At 41.7% G+C, this 15,832-nt stretch overlaps 1 protein-coding gene across 1 annotated transcript in view; it reads left to right on the top strand.

The window, feature by feature from the left end:
- The first annotated feature begins 4,201 nt into the window (after nucleotides 1-4,201).
- Nucleotides 4,202-15,832, top strand: part of RHPN2 (rhophilin Rho GTPase binding protein 2) — a 37,534-nt gene continuing 25,903 nt past the window's right edge. Inside the window, exon 1 of the mRNA XM_039327456.1 lies at nucleotides 4,202-4,402. Coding sequence (XP_039183390.1) covers nucleotides 4,334-4,402 — 69 coding nt within the window. The 5' untranslated portion in view covers nucleotides 4,202-4,333. The remainder of the gene's footprint in view (nucleotides 4,403-15,832) is intronic.

The following is a 15,832-nucleotide window of genomic DNA, read 5'->3' as shown; positions in this document are numbered from 1 at the left end:
GAGTTATTCAGATTGTGCCTTGCAGAAAATCAGGATTTGCTAGAAATTCCTGAATGCATGATTGGCGGAAGATTATCTGGAATTGGAGGCTAAACCAAGATTATTATTTATCTACAGTGCTTGAAATATATCTGTGTGCACACCTGGGTGTTTCTATACCTCTGTGGGGGTGTTACAATTTGCATTTTGAATTGTTGCTCTGAAGAATGTGATTGTTATATATAGATTTTATATATATAAGATTATCACATTGTGCTCTAATACAGCTGTTCTCAAACTTTTTATGGCTCACGGCCCCGTTCAGAGCCCTATTTACCTCTGGGGCTCACCCACCCAGTCATAGTCACTGTTAAGGTATTTATTGTAAAAACTATCCTGTTAAGTTTGGCTAGCTCCCTGTGACCCCCCTAAAAATATAATATGGCATCCTGGGGGGGCATACAGACCACATTGAGAACTTTTGATAGGGGTTGGAGTAGATGCATTCTATGATTCCTCCCAACTCTATGATTTGATCTTTATATACCAGTGACGGTGAACCTTTTAGGGACCGAGTGCCCAAAAACCGCTCCCCGTCCCTGCTCCACCTGCCGCCCTGCCTGCTCCGCCCCCACACGCCCCCTGCCCCACCCACCCGCAGGGCCACTCACTGCATCCGTGGCCTGCTGCAGCAGATCACTCAGGCAGCCCTGCAGCGCCAGCCATGGCAGCCACGCCCTCCGCCCACACCCCTCAGCATCATCTGCATGCTGTGGGGTGCGAGGCTGGAGTCTTGTTCCTGTTGCCCAGCTATGTACTTGGCTGTGCTGCTCTGTGCGGGCCATGCCCGGGAGTGATTTTCCTCCAGGGTGGGCTGATGGTGAGGAGAGGGCCGCGGGGGAAGGCGGGGCTGGGGCAAGGGTGCACGTGCCCACAGAGAGGGCTCCGAGTGCCACCTCTGGCATGCGTGCCATAGGTTCGCCACCACTGTTATATACCGTTACAAGGATTTTCAATTTTAAAAAACAATAAAGTATTGATAAAGTTATAGTACAATGTTTCTCAAACTTGGCAACATGTGGTTTTCAATTCCCAGAATTCCCTAGCCAGCATCATAGCTGGCTGGGGAATTCTGGGAGTTTAAGTTTCTGGTCTCCCACTAATATATAACCGGGCCTGCTCCAGCTTAGTTTTTGAAATCAGTGAGGCTTACTTAGGTGCTACTATCCAAAGAGATGCAGGAAGTATTAAAACACAGCAGCATGTTTAAAACTGTGCCCTTTCAAAAATTAAGTGATTTAAAAAAATAAGTAATTTAAAATAAGGGATGTTTGTAGTTTTTGCCTTTCTTTAACTCTATCTCAAAGACAGTTTCCTTTTTTGATTCTATTCTGGTTGATGAGTTGCTTTTCAAAAGCACAGGAGAATTCCCCCCCCCCCTCTCTCACACACACACACAAACACAAAGAGGACAAAAGTAAAAGAAGAAAATCTCACTGACTCATTCACATTCCTTTTGTGGAATTAGTTGGACATATCCAAGGTATCTGCCTGACCTTTGAAACTTTCGTCCTTTGAATTATATATATATATATATATATATATATATATATATATATATATACACATCACCCACCCTCTCTGGAGCTTTATAGCTGGGTTGATTAAACATATCCCATCTCGAAACTCATTGTTGTTGTTTTTATCCTTGTTTCCCTTTCCATGTGGGTTTAATGCAGTTATTCAATGTGGAGGAAATAATGTTATATGTACAATAATGCGGGCATTTTGAAATGGATCAGTTGCATGCGGAGGGAGGACTTCTAATCGAAATACAATTCCATATTTTAAATTATTGAATGGATCAATATTTGTATTAAAGAAAGCAAAATCAGTTGGTCGAAACACAATGCCTTTGATTTTAAAGGCATGAAGCATTGGAGAAGACACTTCTTATCCATAAAATGGGAACCTCCAACACTGTTCTGCTTTCCCATTCATATGTATCTGTACTGAGTCCTGACAAGAAAAACAAGCTAGGTGTTGATAGATTGTTTTGTTGACAATTAACATTATGCTTGTGATACAATTGTCTAATTTAAATCCATATTATGTATTCCAAAACAAGGCCAATCCTTTGGGAAAGCTTCAGCATGGGCTTGAAAGTTCAAAGGTACTCTTTTCTGGGAAGCACTTAATGCAAAAAGAACTTTTCACTTTGCCCCGCATTTCAGGCACAATTCATTTTACCACATCGAAAATAGCCTTCTTGAAGTTTCGATAACACATTCCAAACCTGCCACTCCACATATTTGCTGTGTGGCTGTAAAATAATCCACCAGTTATTTTTTACTTTTACAATATAAGATTTCCACCAGTGAGCAATGCCCACGAACTGGCCATTTTTGTGAATGCCCCCAAAATGCTGTGGGGGAAAAAAAAAAAATCCACTGCGATGAGTACCAAATCTCTCTTTTTCTTAAAAGAAAAAAAGCATTCTCTCCCCCCACCCCAGAGCAATTATTCCCAAAGGAGGGAGCCCTCCCACCCACACTCAGCCCTTGGATGGCAAAAGAGAAACAAGAGGAAGGAAGAAAAAAGAAGAGAAAGAAAATTCCTCTCCAAAACTAAAGAACAACAAAAAAAAAGATGTTGAAAGACTTGGGAGACAAAAAGATAAAATTCCACTGGGACACGGTTTCTTGGCAACCAGATCCTTTTCTAAAGAGACACAGAAAAGATTGAGCTGTGTTAAAGCAAAGACAATGTTTTTTTGTTTTCTTAAAAGCTGTATCTCTCTACTCCTACCATTATTTATTCTAAACAAAGGTAAATAACTGACAAAACCAATTGGATAAGGAAACTTAATGCTGGGGCTTAAGAACAACAAAGGCCTGCCTTTTTATGTATTTGCTAGATACTAGCTCTATGGTGCACTTTGCTGATCGGCTGAAACCCTTGGGATGTTGGGATAAGCAAGGTTCCGGTCAAACCTAGCCAAACCACAATATACAGGTAATCTTTGACTTAGGACCACAATTGGAAAAAGGATTTCCATTGCTAAGCCAAGCGCTTGTTAAGTGAGTCATGCAGGATTTTAGGATTTATTTTTTTGTTTTTGCCCTGGTTGTTAAGCGAATCTGCCCTGACTTTGCTTATCCAAAATTGGCTAGGTATTTTGCAAATGGTCACCCTGGGATGCTGCAACTGTCGTAAATATCCATCGGTTGCCAAGCATCTGAATTTTGATCACATGACCTTAGGGATGCTGTGATGGTCATAACAGTGGAAGACCAATTTCAAGACACTTTTTTCTGTGTCATTGTAGTTTCAAGCGGTTGCAAAACAAATAGTCGTAAGTTAAGGACAACGAGCAGGGCTATGTCATCTAATCATTCTAATGAGTGAAGCCACCCACCCTTGTAAACCACGGTTTATGCCTACCTGTTTCGTGAATCCCACTTAGTTAAACTAAAGCAAACCAAGGTTTAATATAAAACCAGGGATCCTGCTAAGGGTGCACGGATGGACTTAATCCAAAAGCGGACCCCTTTCCCCCCCTTAACAGGATCGATTGATCCTTTGATCTACTAATGTAGGATGGGGTCTGCCTCTTGATTAGGTGCAAAGGTATGGATCCCAGGCACCAATTGATCTTCCTGGCTAATAAACCCACAGCCCTGGGAAGGTCGTTCCTTTGACCAGGAGCCTGGGGACAGGGATGGGTGGGAAAAATGCATCCCCAGTTTGGGATGACCCCACCACTCTGACCCCACCGTTCTTAATTCCAGGTTGCCTCTCTCCCTGATGGATGAAAACTAACCAAGGAGAGAAGCAGCCTGGAATTAAGGAGAAACTTCCCAACAACGGTGAGAGCAATCAACCAGTGGAACGGCTTGCCTTCCAAAGTTGTGGCTGCTCCATCACTGGAGGTGTTTAAGAAGAGACTGGACAGCTACTTATCTCAAGTAACATAGAGCCTCCTGCTTGAGCAGGGGGTTGGACTAGAAGACCTCCACGCTCCCTTCCAGCACCCTTCTGAGTCTGATTCTTTGCACAGCCCTTTGCTGGGAGGGACCGCGGCTCGGATCCAAAAGGCACCAGCCCAAGGAAGCGCTTTTGTGGCTTCTTCTTCCTCCTCCTCCTCCTCCTCCTCCCCCCCCGCCCCCCTTTGCGGGTTTCCCAGGTAGAGAGGGAGGAGCGAAGTGCAGCGGGGAGCGGAGCTTGGAGAGCGGCGAGAGCGCACTTGGTGCTGTGCCCGGGCGCCCAAGCGAGGCGGCGGCGAGGGCGCACTGGTGAGTTGGCCACGGAGGCAGCGGGCGCCACCAGCCCCGGCCCCAACCAGCCGCTGGAGATGACGGAGGCGCTGCTGCCCACCGGCTGCCCGGCCTCGGACCAGAGGGGCGCCTGCTATTTCCGCAAGGTGAGCGCAGGGCAGGAAGGGGGGGGGTTCTTCCTGACGCGGGACCCCTTTGGTCTCTCGGAAGGGAGGAGGTTTCCCGCGAGTGTGTGTGTGTGTGTGTGTGTGTGTGTGTGTGTGTGTGACGGGGGGGGCTTTGCTTCCACCCCACCCCCGGCTCGGATTAGTTCTGTTCTCATCTCATCCTGTTAGCGTTGGACTTTTTTTTTTTTTTCAAACCAAACCAAAACAAAACAAAAGAACCACCAACTTGCGTTACAGGTATTTCCCCCCCCCCACCACCGATTCGCAGCCTCGTTTAATGTGAAGTTGCAGAGAAAGGCAGAGGGGAGTGGGCTGAACTGGAGCTTTGCTTTCCGAGGGGGCTCCGCGGAGAGGCCGAGAGAGAGAGAGAGAGAAAAGCCTTACCCACCCCCTCCAGCCACCTCCCTTCTTGGCGAAGTGAACATCTCGCCAAAACGAGAAAAAAAAAAGCGCCGCGTTTCTCTCCCCCTTTGTAAACTGTGAAATGAGGGTACATTCTGCTTGGTGGTTGAAAATCGAATTGGGTGGGTGGGTGGGGGAGACACTGACTCCCACCCAGCAATGCCCTGGGCTCTTTGTCTGTCTGCTTCTTGCACCCCCGGGCTGCCAACTGCGCGCTATGGGATACATTTATGGATGAGAAATAGGCGCAACGCCTTGGCATCTCTTTCCCGGGGGTGATAAATGGGGCAGAGTGGCATCTGGGGTAGGTAGACTTTGCTGGAAGAAACTGAAGCCTTCTCTTGCCTGGTGCCATACCTGTGACTTCTATGGGAAATGGGGACTGGGTGGGTTTTGGCTTTCTGTGAGACCACCTCATTGATGCCCTCCTGCCTTGATCAGAGAATTTTAATGGGAAACCGGATCCTCTGATTAATCAGCTTCTTGGTTCAAGGTACAGCATTGAATGAACTCAGAAACCTGCCTTGAATGAATGCACAAAATTAATTCTATAACCCAACAGTGAATATTGACAGTTTATTCTCTGGCCAACAGTTAGTATTTTATTCAACTCTGCTGGGAACCTGGTAGGCAAAAAGAAAAGAAAAAAAAAAGCCTGGCCTAATTTTAGGCTGTTTTACTTAAATTCTTGCTAGATTGACTCAGGAACTCAGTCTCAGGGTTGTACCTGTGGGTTGAATCCACAAGGGAGGATTACCGCTTGGTTAATATCTACCAAAGGGAAAGAGATTATTTCAATAAAGTTCATTAGCTTCCCTTAATTTCTGCTGGGGTAAGATTGGGCTTTGATGTCCCAGGAACCTGTTGTTGCACGTGACAAAGGCCAGCATGAAATAAACAATTCAATTTACTGAAATTGGATTGATAATATTCACTGAGCGTGAATAAGGCGAATCATTTTTGCCTTTGCACATGTGAAAAATTAAATTCTGAGCCACTTTTAAGGGGGCTTCTGAGGCTGCACATTTGGGGGGGTATGTGTTGGTGGGTCTCAAGCTGGACACTTTCACCGTAGGCAGAAACAACTCCTTCCTTGAGATGTACATGTGCCTTTGGAAGTAATGCTCACAGAATCAAATGGCTTACCCTTGGCTTTAAGAGTGTGACTTTGCACTTTAAACGTCTTCTGTGCAATGAACAAAAAACAAATAAACAAAAAATGCTCTCAAAATGTTCAGGATACAAAACCTCTTTACAAAACTTATACTTTCAGTTGTATGAAATCCTATTTTAAAGTAAGGAAGTGTTCATTATAGCAGTTCGTAGGAGCAACTTAATTACGTGGCATTGCATGCTCATTTAATACATACCAGCAATTGCTACATCTGTGTAAGTGGTGGAAATAACCACTGTCTAAATGGGGCAACGTAATGCATTTTTCCTGTTCTGCTGAAGCCTTTTCTGCTCTTGGTAGTGTCATATTTAACATTCCTACAGAAGCAACGTCTACTTCCTATTTTTTCATATAGTGTAATTCCAGATAAGAATCGCAGACCTTTTAAAATTATAGTCCCTTACAAACAATTGACTTCACCAGATTTCCCAGAGATAGGTGAACTTTCTGTTCCTTTGGCTTTCTTTCAGTCATGCTAAATCTGTCATTGATAACAGCAATGTCCAGGCCAAACGCAATGAGTAGTTCCACTAACTAAAATAATTAGGAGAGCTTTAGAGCAAGTCTTTGACAAACTCAAGTATTGCAATAAACCTATCCCTGGGTTCATGCATTGTACAAAAACAAGGTTTTTTTTTTTTTTTTTTTAAAGTTGGTTTATGAATGAAGGCAAATATACGTGTCCCAGACTGGATCTCGCAAAAGTGTATTTGTTGAAGAAGCCACTTTAGCTGGGCTTGTATTTATTTTTTTATATTTCTCATTTCTGGACTGCCCACTCACTCCAAGTATACAGTACACTGTGCTGTACCAAAATATAAAACAGTGTATGAGAATGAAAATGTTAAATTTGAATTTTAAAAGATTATAAAGTTATAAGCAAGTGTAACCAACACTCTGAGCCATAAACAAAACAAGATATATCAAGGCTTAATGAGTTATGAGAGATCAGTTATTGATCAGAGCTTTTTCTGTCTGCCCCCATCCCTCAGGTTTACTCTATAATGATGAGTTATCAAAGCTAGACCACCAACTTCAGTTTAAAAGTAAAGATTCTATAGATGAAGCTCAACTTCTAATGATACAGGGGGCTGTTGTTCTCTTGAGAGCAGTATGGAAGTGTTTCCTTCAACTACAAACCAATAATGAAAGATTGGTGTCCTGACATAATGAAAGGAAATTGTTTAAAAGACAGCAATACGTAGAATCACATTGCCCTTATTAGGTCTAACCGAAATGACACAAGGTATGTCAGATCTGGGTTTTGCATTTTCCGGCAGCTAGGAATGTAGCAATGGAGGATCAGGTGAGAGCTTACAAATTGGCTGTGTATTAGATTACCAGGTTAAATTTAGGGCACTTCTAACAACAATATTGGCAGGATTGGCAACTCATTTGAGAGTGACTGGCATCAACAGGTTTCAACTTCGTCATCGGAAAGTTGTGCAAAAGCTAGTGAGTCTTTCTCTTTCCCTCTTTCTATCGATCAGGTAAATATACATACATGCCTGGCTAAACTCTCCACCCAGTTATGATGATTAGGTGAAGTGAAAGATTAGGCTTAGATAATCCAGGAAAGCGAAGAGTTTCAAATACCGCAATCTATGTACAGATTGCCTATATGGCCGCTGTGGTTCTGGCCGGATATTATTTCTACGAAGTTGGTTTTTAGCATTGCATTTGGCAGCCAACTGTTAAGAAAGCAGGAGTCCAGCTCTTTTGAGGGCAGAACAGGTTATTTCCACATGAAAGTTGTAGAATCTGAGTACAGTCAGATGTTATGGGTATTGGGGGTGATGAGTTCAAAAGGACTGGCGGGATCAAAGGCTGCTAATGGAGAAGACAACCCCTGGGAAGGAAGTATCTTCTTCATGGAGGTTGACTAGCGACAGAAGATCACAGATCTTGACTGTCCCACACTTCTCAATCCTTTCCAAACTTCAGAACACACCCACAACACCTCAGTTGGTCTTCTCCGAGATAATGGGGGGCAAAGGGGTACCAAGGGGAAGACTATTACAAGCATGAGAGACCCAGGTCCTGAAATAAGGCTGCCTCTATCTCTGTTGATTTTCTGGAAGTCCCTCAAAACCTGGTTATGCCATCAGGCTTCGGGGTTCCAGGATTCCCTGGAGATACTGAGGTTTCTCCATTGTCCATTGTTGTTAACATCTGCTGTTCTGCATCTTAGCCTTTGTGATTTTTAAATGTTTCAATAATCGTTTTTTTTTTTAAATGGGTTAATTGTTTTATAGTCTTGTCACACCCCGCCCAGAGTCACTTTTTGGGTGAGATGGGTGGCCCTGTACATTTCATGAATAAATAAATAGACTTAAGGCTGATTCACTTAAAGGCTGGTCTGCAATGATGGGAAGTTTAAATTGACCTTATTGTTCATACTCCCCGTTCGTAAAGCAGATAGCTGAGGCATTAGTCACGCTCCAGGAATAGGGCTGGGGGGAGCCTTTTAGCCAAATGTACCAGCAATTGCTGCAGGTTGTTCATTTTATGATTAAGAACCCAGCCCTTGGCTTACAGTAGATGGGAAAGAGAAAGGTTGACTCTGGCAAATAGAAGGGCAGTAGAAATATTTATAGCCCATCGTTTTGCAAAGCAAAATTATGCAGATGAGATAAGAAATAGCCCCTCCCTTCAGGGCACTCTTGCCTCTTATTCTTTTTGACTTTCTTATTTCTATAGTAAAGTTATCTGATTCCATCGATGAGCCATCCTTATTGTGTTTGTGTTGATGGGTCTTACAATCATGTCATTGCAAGAGCAATGGGTGGTTTGGTAAGATTCTATTCCTTCCCCCCATATCAGCTTCTCTGGTTCTTATTTCCATTTCCAAGACACGTGCTTGTGCCTTTGTAATTTCCTGGCACTTTTGCATTGGCTTAAGCTGGGTGGGGGGCACTGCTAGGGTTTTTTAAGGTTGGCCAGAGACAACATTTTCAAAGGCAAAGATGCACTGTAAAGAGAAGAGCCTGGTACTGTTGGGATCCAGAAGGCAGAGATAATGTAAAAGGAAGGAATCATTTCACAAATGTAAAAAAAAAAAAGGTGTTTTTTGTGGAGCTCGAATGGGCAAAGCTGACAAGTTGGTATAATATTCTACCACAAGAAGAAAAAGATGCTTTGTTCCTTTCCAGTCACTTGTCTTTGATTCATTCAAAAGTCCCAAAGGTATTGTTGTTTTTTCTTCCAAAAGGCAACTGGACTTTCTTGCTGTTTTCTTGAAAATGTTTTAGATCTCATTCGGGAATCTTCGTCAGTTCAATTCAGAGATTAGTTAGACACTTTTGGATAAAGCATGACGTTCCCTCTGTAAATACTACAATAGACTTTTGATTGTGTCCGTCACTTTATGTCCTGGTTGGCGACCATGAGTTGACCTGTACTCCTTTGACTATTTCTGATTTTTATTTTGATGGCAGTTACGCCTTCATTTTGTGGCAGTCAGTTATACATACAAATTATTCCGGATCTAGATGAACTAGGAACTGTTTCACCTTGGCCACACGAATCTTCAGGCACCATTTCTCAAGCTTGATAAGTTTAAGATATGTGGAGTTTAACTCCCAGAATTCTCCAGCCATGGGGGGGGGGGGGGGAGGGAAGCGGAGCGCTGAGGAATTCTGGAAGTTGACATTCATACATCTTAAACAAGTTTGAGAAATGCTGCTTTAGGGTTTAGATGCCCCCTCTATGAGTGTCTTTATGCCAGCCTTACTTAGATCTTGACTCAGAATTTTCATGCTGGCTGAGGAATTCTGAGAATTGAAGCTGGAAAGGAACCAAGCTGGAAAACTGATCTACTCAATATAGTTGCTACTTTTGCAGAAACCTGTACTGTACCATCCTTCAGTTTTTAAGAGATAGTTATAGGATTAGTATGGTTCACTAAGCATGAAAAATACCGTCCTTTCTCATTTTTCCTTCCTCCAAATTCTATTCTTCGGAGAAAGTCCTGTTCTGCTCTACTGAATTTGCAAGTTGATATAAACATGGGTTGGGTTCAGATAACTTAACACACTAAATAATAAAGTGGTTTCTTTGGTTTTGCTTTGCTTTTTCTTTGGATTAGCTTTACAAATCCAGCCTCTTGACCCAGAGCCTGGGTTAGCATAATGTCAGAAGAGTGGGGTACAGAATAGAAGGATGTTCATCTAATCCACCCGCTTGATTTATGTAGGCCATTCAGTATAAGAATGTTCCTTGACAGAGAACTGCCAGACCGTGTTTGAAGATTTTGTGAGTTGTGAACTATGTAAATCCAGGGATTTGGGGAAGAATGGGAGATTCCTCTTTTGCAAGCACAAAAGTGAATATCTTTTGTGTTCAGAGAAGCAATTAGTGTTTCAATCATTTGTTTGCTTTGGTGGAAAGACTGTAACATTGGTGGAGCTTCAGGATTCATGGAAGCCACAGAGGAAAATTCACCTTCAGCTCTGCTTTAAGTTGCTGTGGATCCAATTTATGCTATGCTAAGTGTTATTGGCATATGGTAACAGATGAAGTGACAAACACACACACACACACACACACACACACACACACACCACCACCACCACTATTACCACTGTCCCTGCTTGCTTAAATAACCTTTTCTGCAGAGCCTTTTGAAATGTATTTCTGTCATTCAGGAGATCTGATTTCGGAATTCAAAACTGTTTACCGAAAAAGCAAATTGATGTTCAGCTAACTGGAGGCATTTCCCGTCTGCTTGGTTATTGCAGCAATATTCATTTTTCTCCGTTGAATAAAATCACGGCTGGGCAGCTCCAGATTTGCTGGCCACACTCTTCCTCTGCCACCAGTTTTTCTTTTTCTTTCATTTTTTTTTCTCCCTTTGACAAAATTCTAGTATCTCATGATAAATTAGCCATTTGTGTTTGTCTGTTTTTCCTCTCTTATCTATAAATTGCCTCTTGTGCTGAGAGCCCCAAAGATGTTTTTGGGACCCATCTGAGTTTTTATTCTATATTCTCATTATGCCACGTCTAACACAATCCTTTTTAAAATCCACATTCATCTTGATTTATTGTACCAGAAATACCCATGACACCCAAATCTCAGGTCATGTCCTTCTAACTCAACAAGCCTTCTCAACAGCACCCACTCTTTCATCCAAACCACACAGCAAGCTGCAACATACCAGTTCAAATCAGGTAAACTGGGAATCTTTTCTTTTCCTTTGCACCTTGTAACATCCTACATTTAGCTCATCTTTTTCCCCCTGTCACACAAACTTAGTTATAGCCTTTTGCCACTGTTTAAATGGTGCAAACAGTTGTCAAAACAGATATTGTCTGAAACAAAAATTTCTTTCTAGGAAAGATATTAATTTTTTATCAGAGCAATTCAACCCAACAAGGACAGTTGTGTTTTCCTCATCTTAACCTGTCTTTTTTTAAAACTTCATTCCATGTCTTAACATACTGCTAGTACCGTCTCTAGAGCTCTTAAAAAGTCACTGAAAGGAAGACTGTTTAATGATTCTGTTGGTTAAATCAACACCACGTGCTAAAATGAACAGTAAAGAAATATGCTCAGTATCAGAATAATTCTTCTGAATTATTTTCAAAGTGTGCACAGCTACTGATTAATAACCTGACCAGTTGTTACGCATGGCTCAATTGTCCAAACTCAGCCACCTGCAGCTTATTCAGTAAACCATGATTAAACAAGCCTTGGCTTAGTGGAATGTTATGCTATCTGATGCTTTTTCAACTGGGAATGTCAGGGAGCGAGACTTTATCTTCAGCGGGCAAATCATATATTCTATATTCCATGTCATATAAACCATATATGACAGTGAGAACAATCAACCAGTGGAATGGCTTGCCTTGAGAAGTTATGGGTGCTCCAGTACTGGAGCCTTTTAAAAAGAGACTGTCTGAAATAGAGCAGGGGGCTGGACTAGAATAGGAGTCCCCAATTCCTGGACCGTGGTCCACTACTAGGCTGTGAGCTGTTCAGAACCAGGCTGCCCGAAGTGACAGCTGAGTGCGCATGCACGTGCGCGCATCCCCCTTTGCACGAGCATCCATTCAACCATCCCCCCCCCACTGGTCTGTAAAGCTGGAAAGGTTGAAGAACTAGACTAGAAGACCTCCAAGGTCCCTTCCAAACTCTATTATTTGTTATACTCTCTCTGTGCTCTGTTTCCACGTTCAAATCCATCCTAGTGGTCCATCCTAATCTAAAATTATTTGTATGATATGTGAACCTAGCACTCTTACTGGATTGACTATTTTTTTTTTCCTTCTCTTCTGGGAACAATATTTGAATGCAGTTCAGTGATTCGGCAAATCGGCCTCTCTTGTTCCTTTGTTCTGGAAGAAAATATATCAGTGAATTGAGTAGAAACTTGCTTATGACTGTTTGGCAAACACAGCACTTCCTGGAGCCAATTGGAGAAATTCTTGAAACTCTGCTTCAGAACACTTCCTGGTTTCTGGAACCCTGGTTTCTGGAACCCGTGTGGTTTCTTTGTTTTAGTCTTATTCTTGTGTTTAAAATTTCCAATAATTTATAGACTGTATATGCATGTGTATGGAACCTGTATAGAAAGAATGGGCTCTAATCCTATTTGATGATCTTACCTAGTTTGGTGATGAAAGGTCTGCAAGAAGACCACCAAACTCAGAGAGCACCAGGACCTCAATAATCCTATTTCCCTGATGTTCTAAAACATGGCTTGTGTGTTTGTGTGTGTGTGTGTGTGTGTGTGTGTGTTGCTGCACTTGGGAAGCTTCATCCACTTCTAACCTGAAGCAAATGAAATCTCTTGGTCCAGGTTAGCAGATGTACTTTGTGACAAATGCGCAAGACATTGAACACCCCAAAGTGCCTGCTGAGATGTGGTTTACTGACGCTTGCTTGGCAGTCCCCTGGCAAATAAAGATCTTTTTCAACTCTTGAGGACATATTGCAGAAAAGTTTGGTTTTTCCAGACAGCCTTTCACCAAATGGGTTGGCTAGTTCTTCTGTGCAGGTAGTGCTTGACTTCTAATCATTCCTTTAGTGACTCTTTGAAGTTACAATAGTCCTGAAAAGAATTACTTATGACCATTATTCACACTTACAACTGTTGCAGCACCCTTGTGGTCACACGACACTTGGCAATTGGTTCATATTTAGGACATATTGCGGTGTCCCAGGAGGGGGGGGTGTCATATGTGATCTTCTGATAAGTAAAGTCAATTGAGATGCCAGATTGAGGCCATCACAACTGCAGGAGATTCGCTTAACAATTGTGGCAAGAAAAATTGCAAACGGGGCAAAACTCATTTAAGAACCGTCTCACTTAGCAACAGAAATTTTGGGCTCACTTATGGTTGTAAGTCAAGGACTAATTGTAATTACTGCACTCAAATTAAATATTAAGCCTGTGGTGTGCAGGCTGCGGTTCCAGAATTGCATGCAGCTCCACATAAACCTCTAAAGATGTTGCCATATTCCTATTTTTAATGGGGCAAGGAGGGAATACTTGATAAATAATCCTCTTGACTATATTTAATAACACCTTACTGCATTTCGCTCCATTCAGCTTTGTGTTTGTCTTTGCTCTGCTAAATTCTTCAATACGATTCAAAGGTTAGGTGCAGCCCTCTGTCCCCACAATTGTGTGCCCTTCTGTTAAAGGAATGCTAATTATTTCTAGAATGTAATAAATAATAAAATGTAGTATGTCATGCTAATATTCAATGATTGCAGCCGTAAGGAAATGAAGGCAGTTTTCTTGAGAAGCAATTAAGGAGGAGAAATAGATGTTAGGTAGGCCACAGGCTTCTCCATTCTTCCAATGTGATGCATTAGGAAGTTTTTCTATTGAGCTAGGACACAAACATCTCCATTCTTTCAATATAATACATTAGGAAGTTTTTTGTGTGTTTTTTTTTAATTGACATCTGCATCCACTGAAAGGCTAAATTTTCTTTCTGTTGGCATATCTGTTGAAAAATGGACTGTATTCTGCATTTCCATCAGTCATTGGTTCTATCAATAAACATTTCAATAGACCCAATCAGTCAATCTGTCTGCAGACATCACATTCTCTTTTTTTTCCAATGGTTATTTTTAAAAAGAATTTTTTAAAAAGTGGCATCTTGATTGCTTAGCGATTTAGTTCAGTTGCTAATTGTGAATATTGACTCAAGCTCTGCATAGAGATTTCAATAACAAATAACCTCTTTATTTCTAAGGCTTAGAGACAAAAACTTGACTGGTTTCAGAATGCAAATCTGCAACATGGACCTTTCTTTTCCCAAGGACCCTTCCACCTAAAAAAGAAAGAAAAAATAATAATACATTGGGCTTTATTTAAATGGGAGGCAAGTAGTTTTTAAATGCTTGGCCTAGCCGGGCACACATTAACTTTCTTGCTTCTATTGTTTATTTCTTAGAGATAAGATTGTCATGTCAGACTCTGTCTTTTATTCTTCAGGCATTTTAAGACATTGGACAGCTTTTTTCCCCAAGGGACGCGTTAAGGAGGACAGGAACTCTCCTTTTATATACTGGTTAATATTTGCCCAGCTTTGCTTTTACTAGATTTCCGATGCAAGTCATTAACTTCCAATGGTAACTTTAACTCCTGCGAGCAGAATACCATTCTTTTCTCAAAGGTACCTCAATGGACATCCGTGTTTTTCATCAAATCTTTTTTAGGCCAAGCCTTCTTGCTGTCCCCTCTTTTGAAAAGAAAACAGGTCACCTCTAAACAACAGGTTGATCTGCTTTCTGTGTTTCAGTAATGCAAGGAATAAGAGGAACAGTAATATCTCCTTTTGTTGACATGGGATATAGGCTGGATCAAGAGGGAGGAACTGACGACCGGTCCATGGTCCATGTAGAGACTGATCAGAAACATGTTCAGAAATAAGGACTCAATGAGAACACTTTGGCTTATGGACTCAGAATCTGGTTCGAGATCCACAACTTTGGGTTAGTTGTTCTCACTGTCAGGCAATTTCTCTTTAGGTTGCTTCTCTCCTTGATTAGTTTCCATCCATTGCTTCTTGTCCTACCTTCAGGCGCTTTGGAGAATAGGTTGACACCCCCCACCTCTTTGTGGCAGCCCTTTAGAGATTGGAACCAGGTTTTGAGGGTCTGCCAGATTTGATGGCCTTGGCTTTTGATCTTTCCTTGGTTTTGAGGCTTTACTGCCCTTGATTTGATGTTTGTTCTAGTTAAGCAAACTGTCTAACCTGTTCTGCAGTCCTAACCATGTTTGAATTTCTTATCTTTGGGTGAGAGAGTAGCCACAAAATAAAACTGTTTTATTTAAAACACACACACAAACAGCAGAAGTGCAGTCTCTTCTAGTTTTCTTTTTGTGATATCTTGTCATGAATGAAGATAAGGTTTTTTTTTACCTAAGCAAGATTTTCTAAAAGAAACTTAAGGAAGTCATTATGGTGTCTTTCTAGGGTAGTTAGGCATTCAGATATCCAGATAGCCTAGGCTAAAAAAAAAAAAAATGCTTGGAATTCCTGTTTGTGGATTGAAACAATACATAAAAGTGAAATATTCTCACATACCAAGGTGACAGCCTTTACATTTGGAGAGAGTTTTTTTTTTTAAAGTGAGGTCAACTATCTGCTGTTTTGATCTGTTTCTAGTCTGGTTGATGAAAAACAAAGTAAAAGGTGATTGGAGGTATGGCAGTGAGGTTTGATAACATCTCTTGAATGAAATGAAACACCAGGTCATTTGAAGGCAATACTTCCTTTTGAAGGACCACAATCCATAGGTCAGTTTTCAGGATGTGGCTTGTTCAATCTCTGTCATCCTATGCCATTACATAAGAGGATTTTGAAGACTGG

This window comes from Crotalus tigris, unplaced genomic scaffold (genome assembly GCF_016545835.1).
Source record: "Crotalus tigris isolate CLP2741 ecotype Arizona unplaced genomic scaffold, ASM1654583v1 scf7180000024362.2655971311:6658466, whole genome shotgun sequence".
Taxonomy (NCBI): Eukaryota; Metazoa; Chordata; class Lepidosauria; order Squamata; family Viperidae; genus Crotalus; species Crotalus tigris.
Note: the sequence above shows the minus strand (reverse complement) of the source record. Positions and strands in the feature narration are given on the sequence as shown.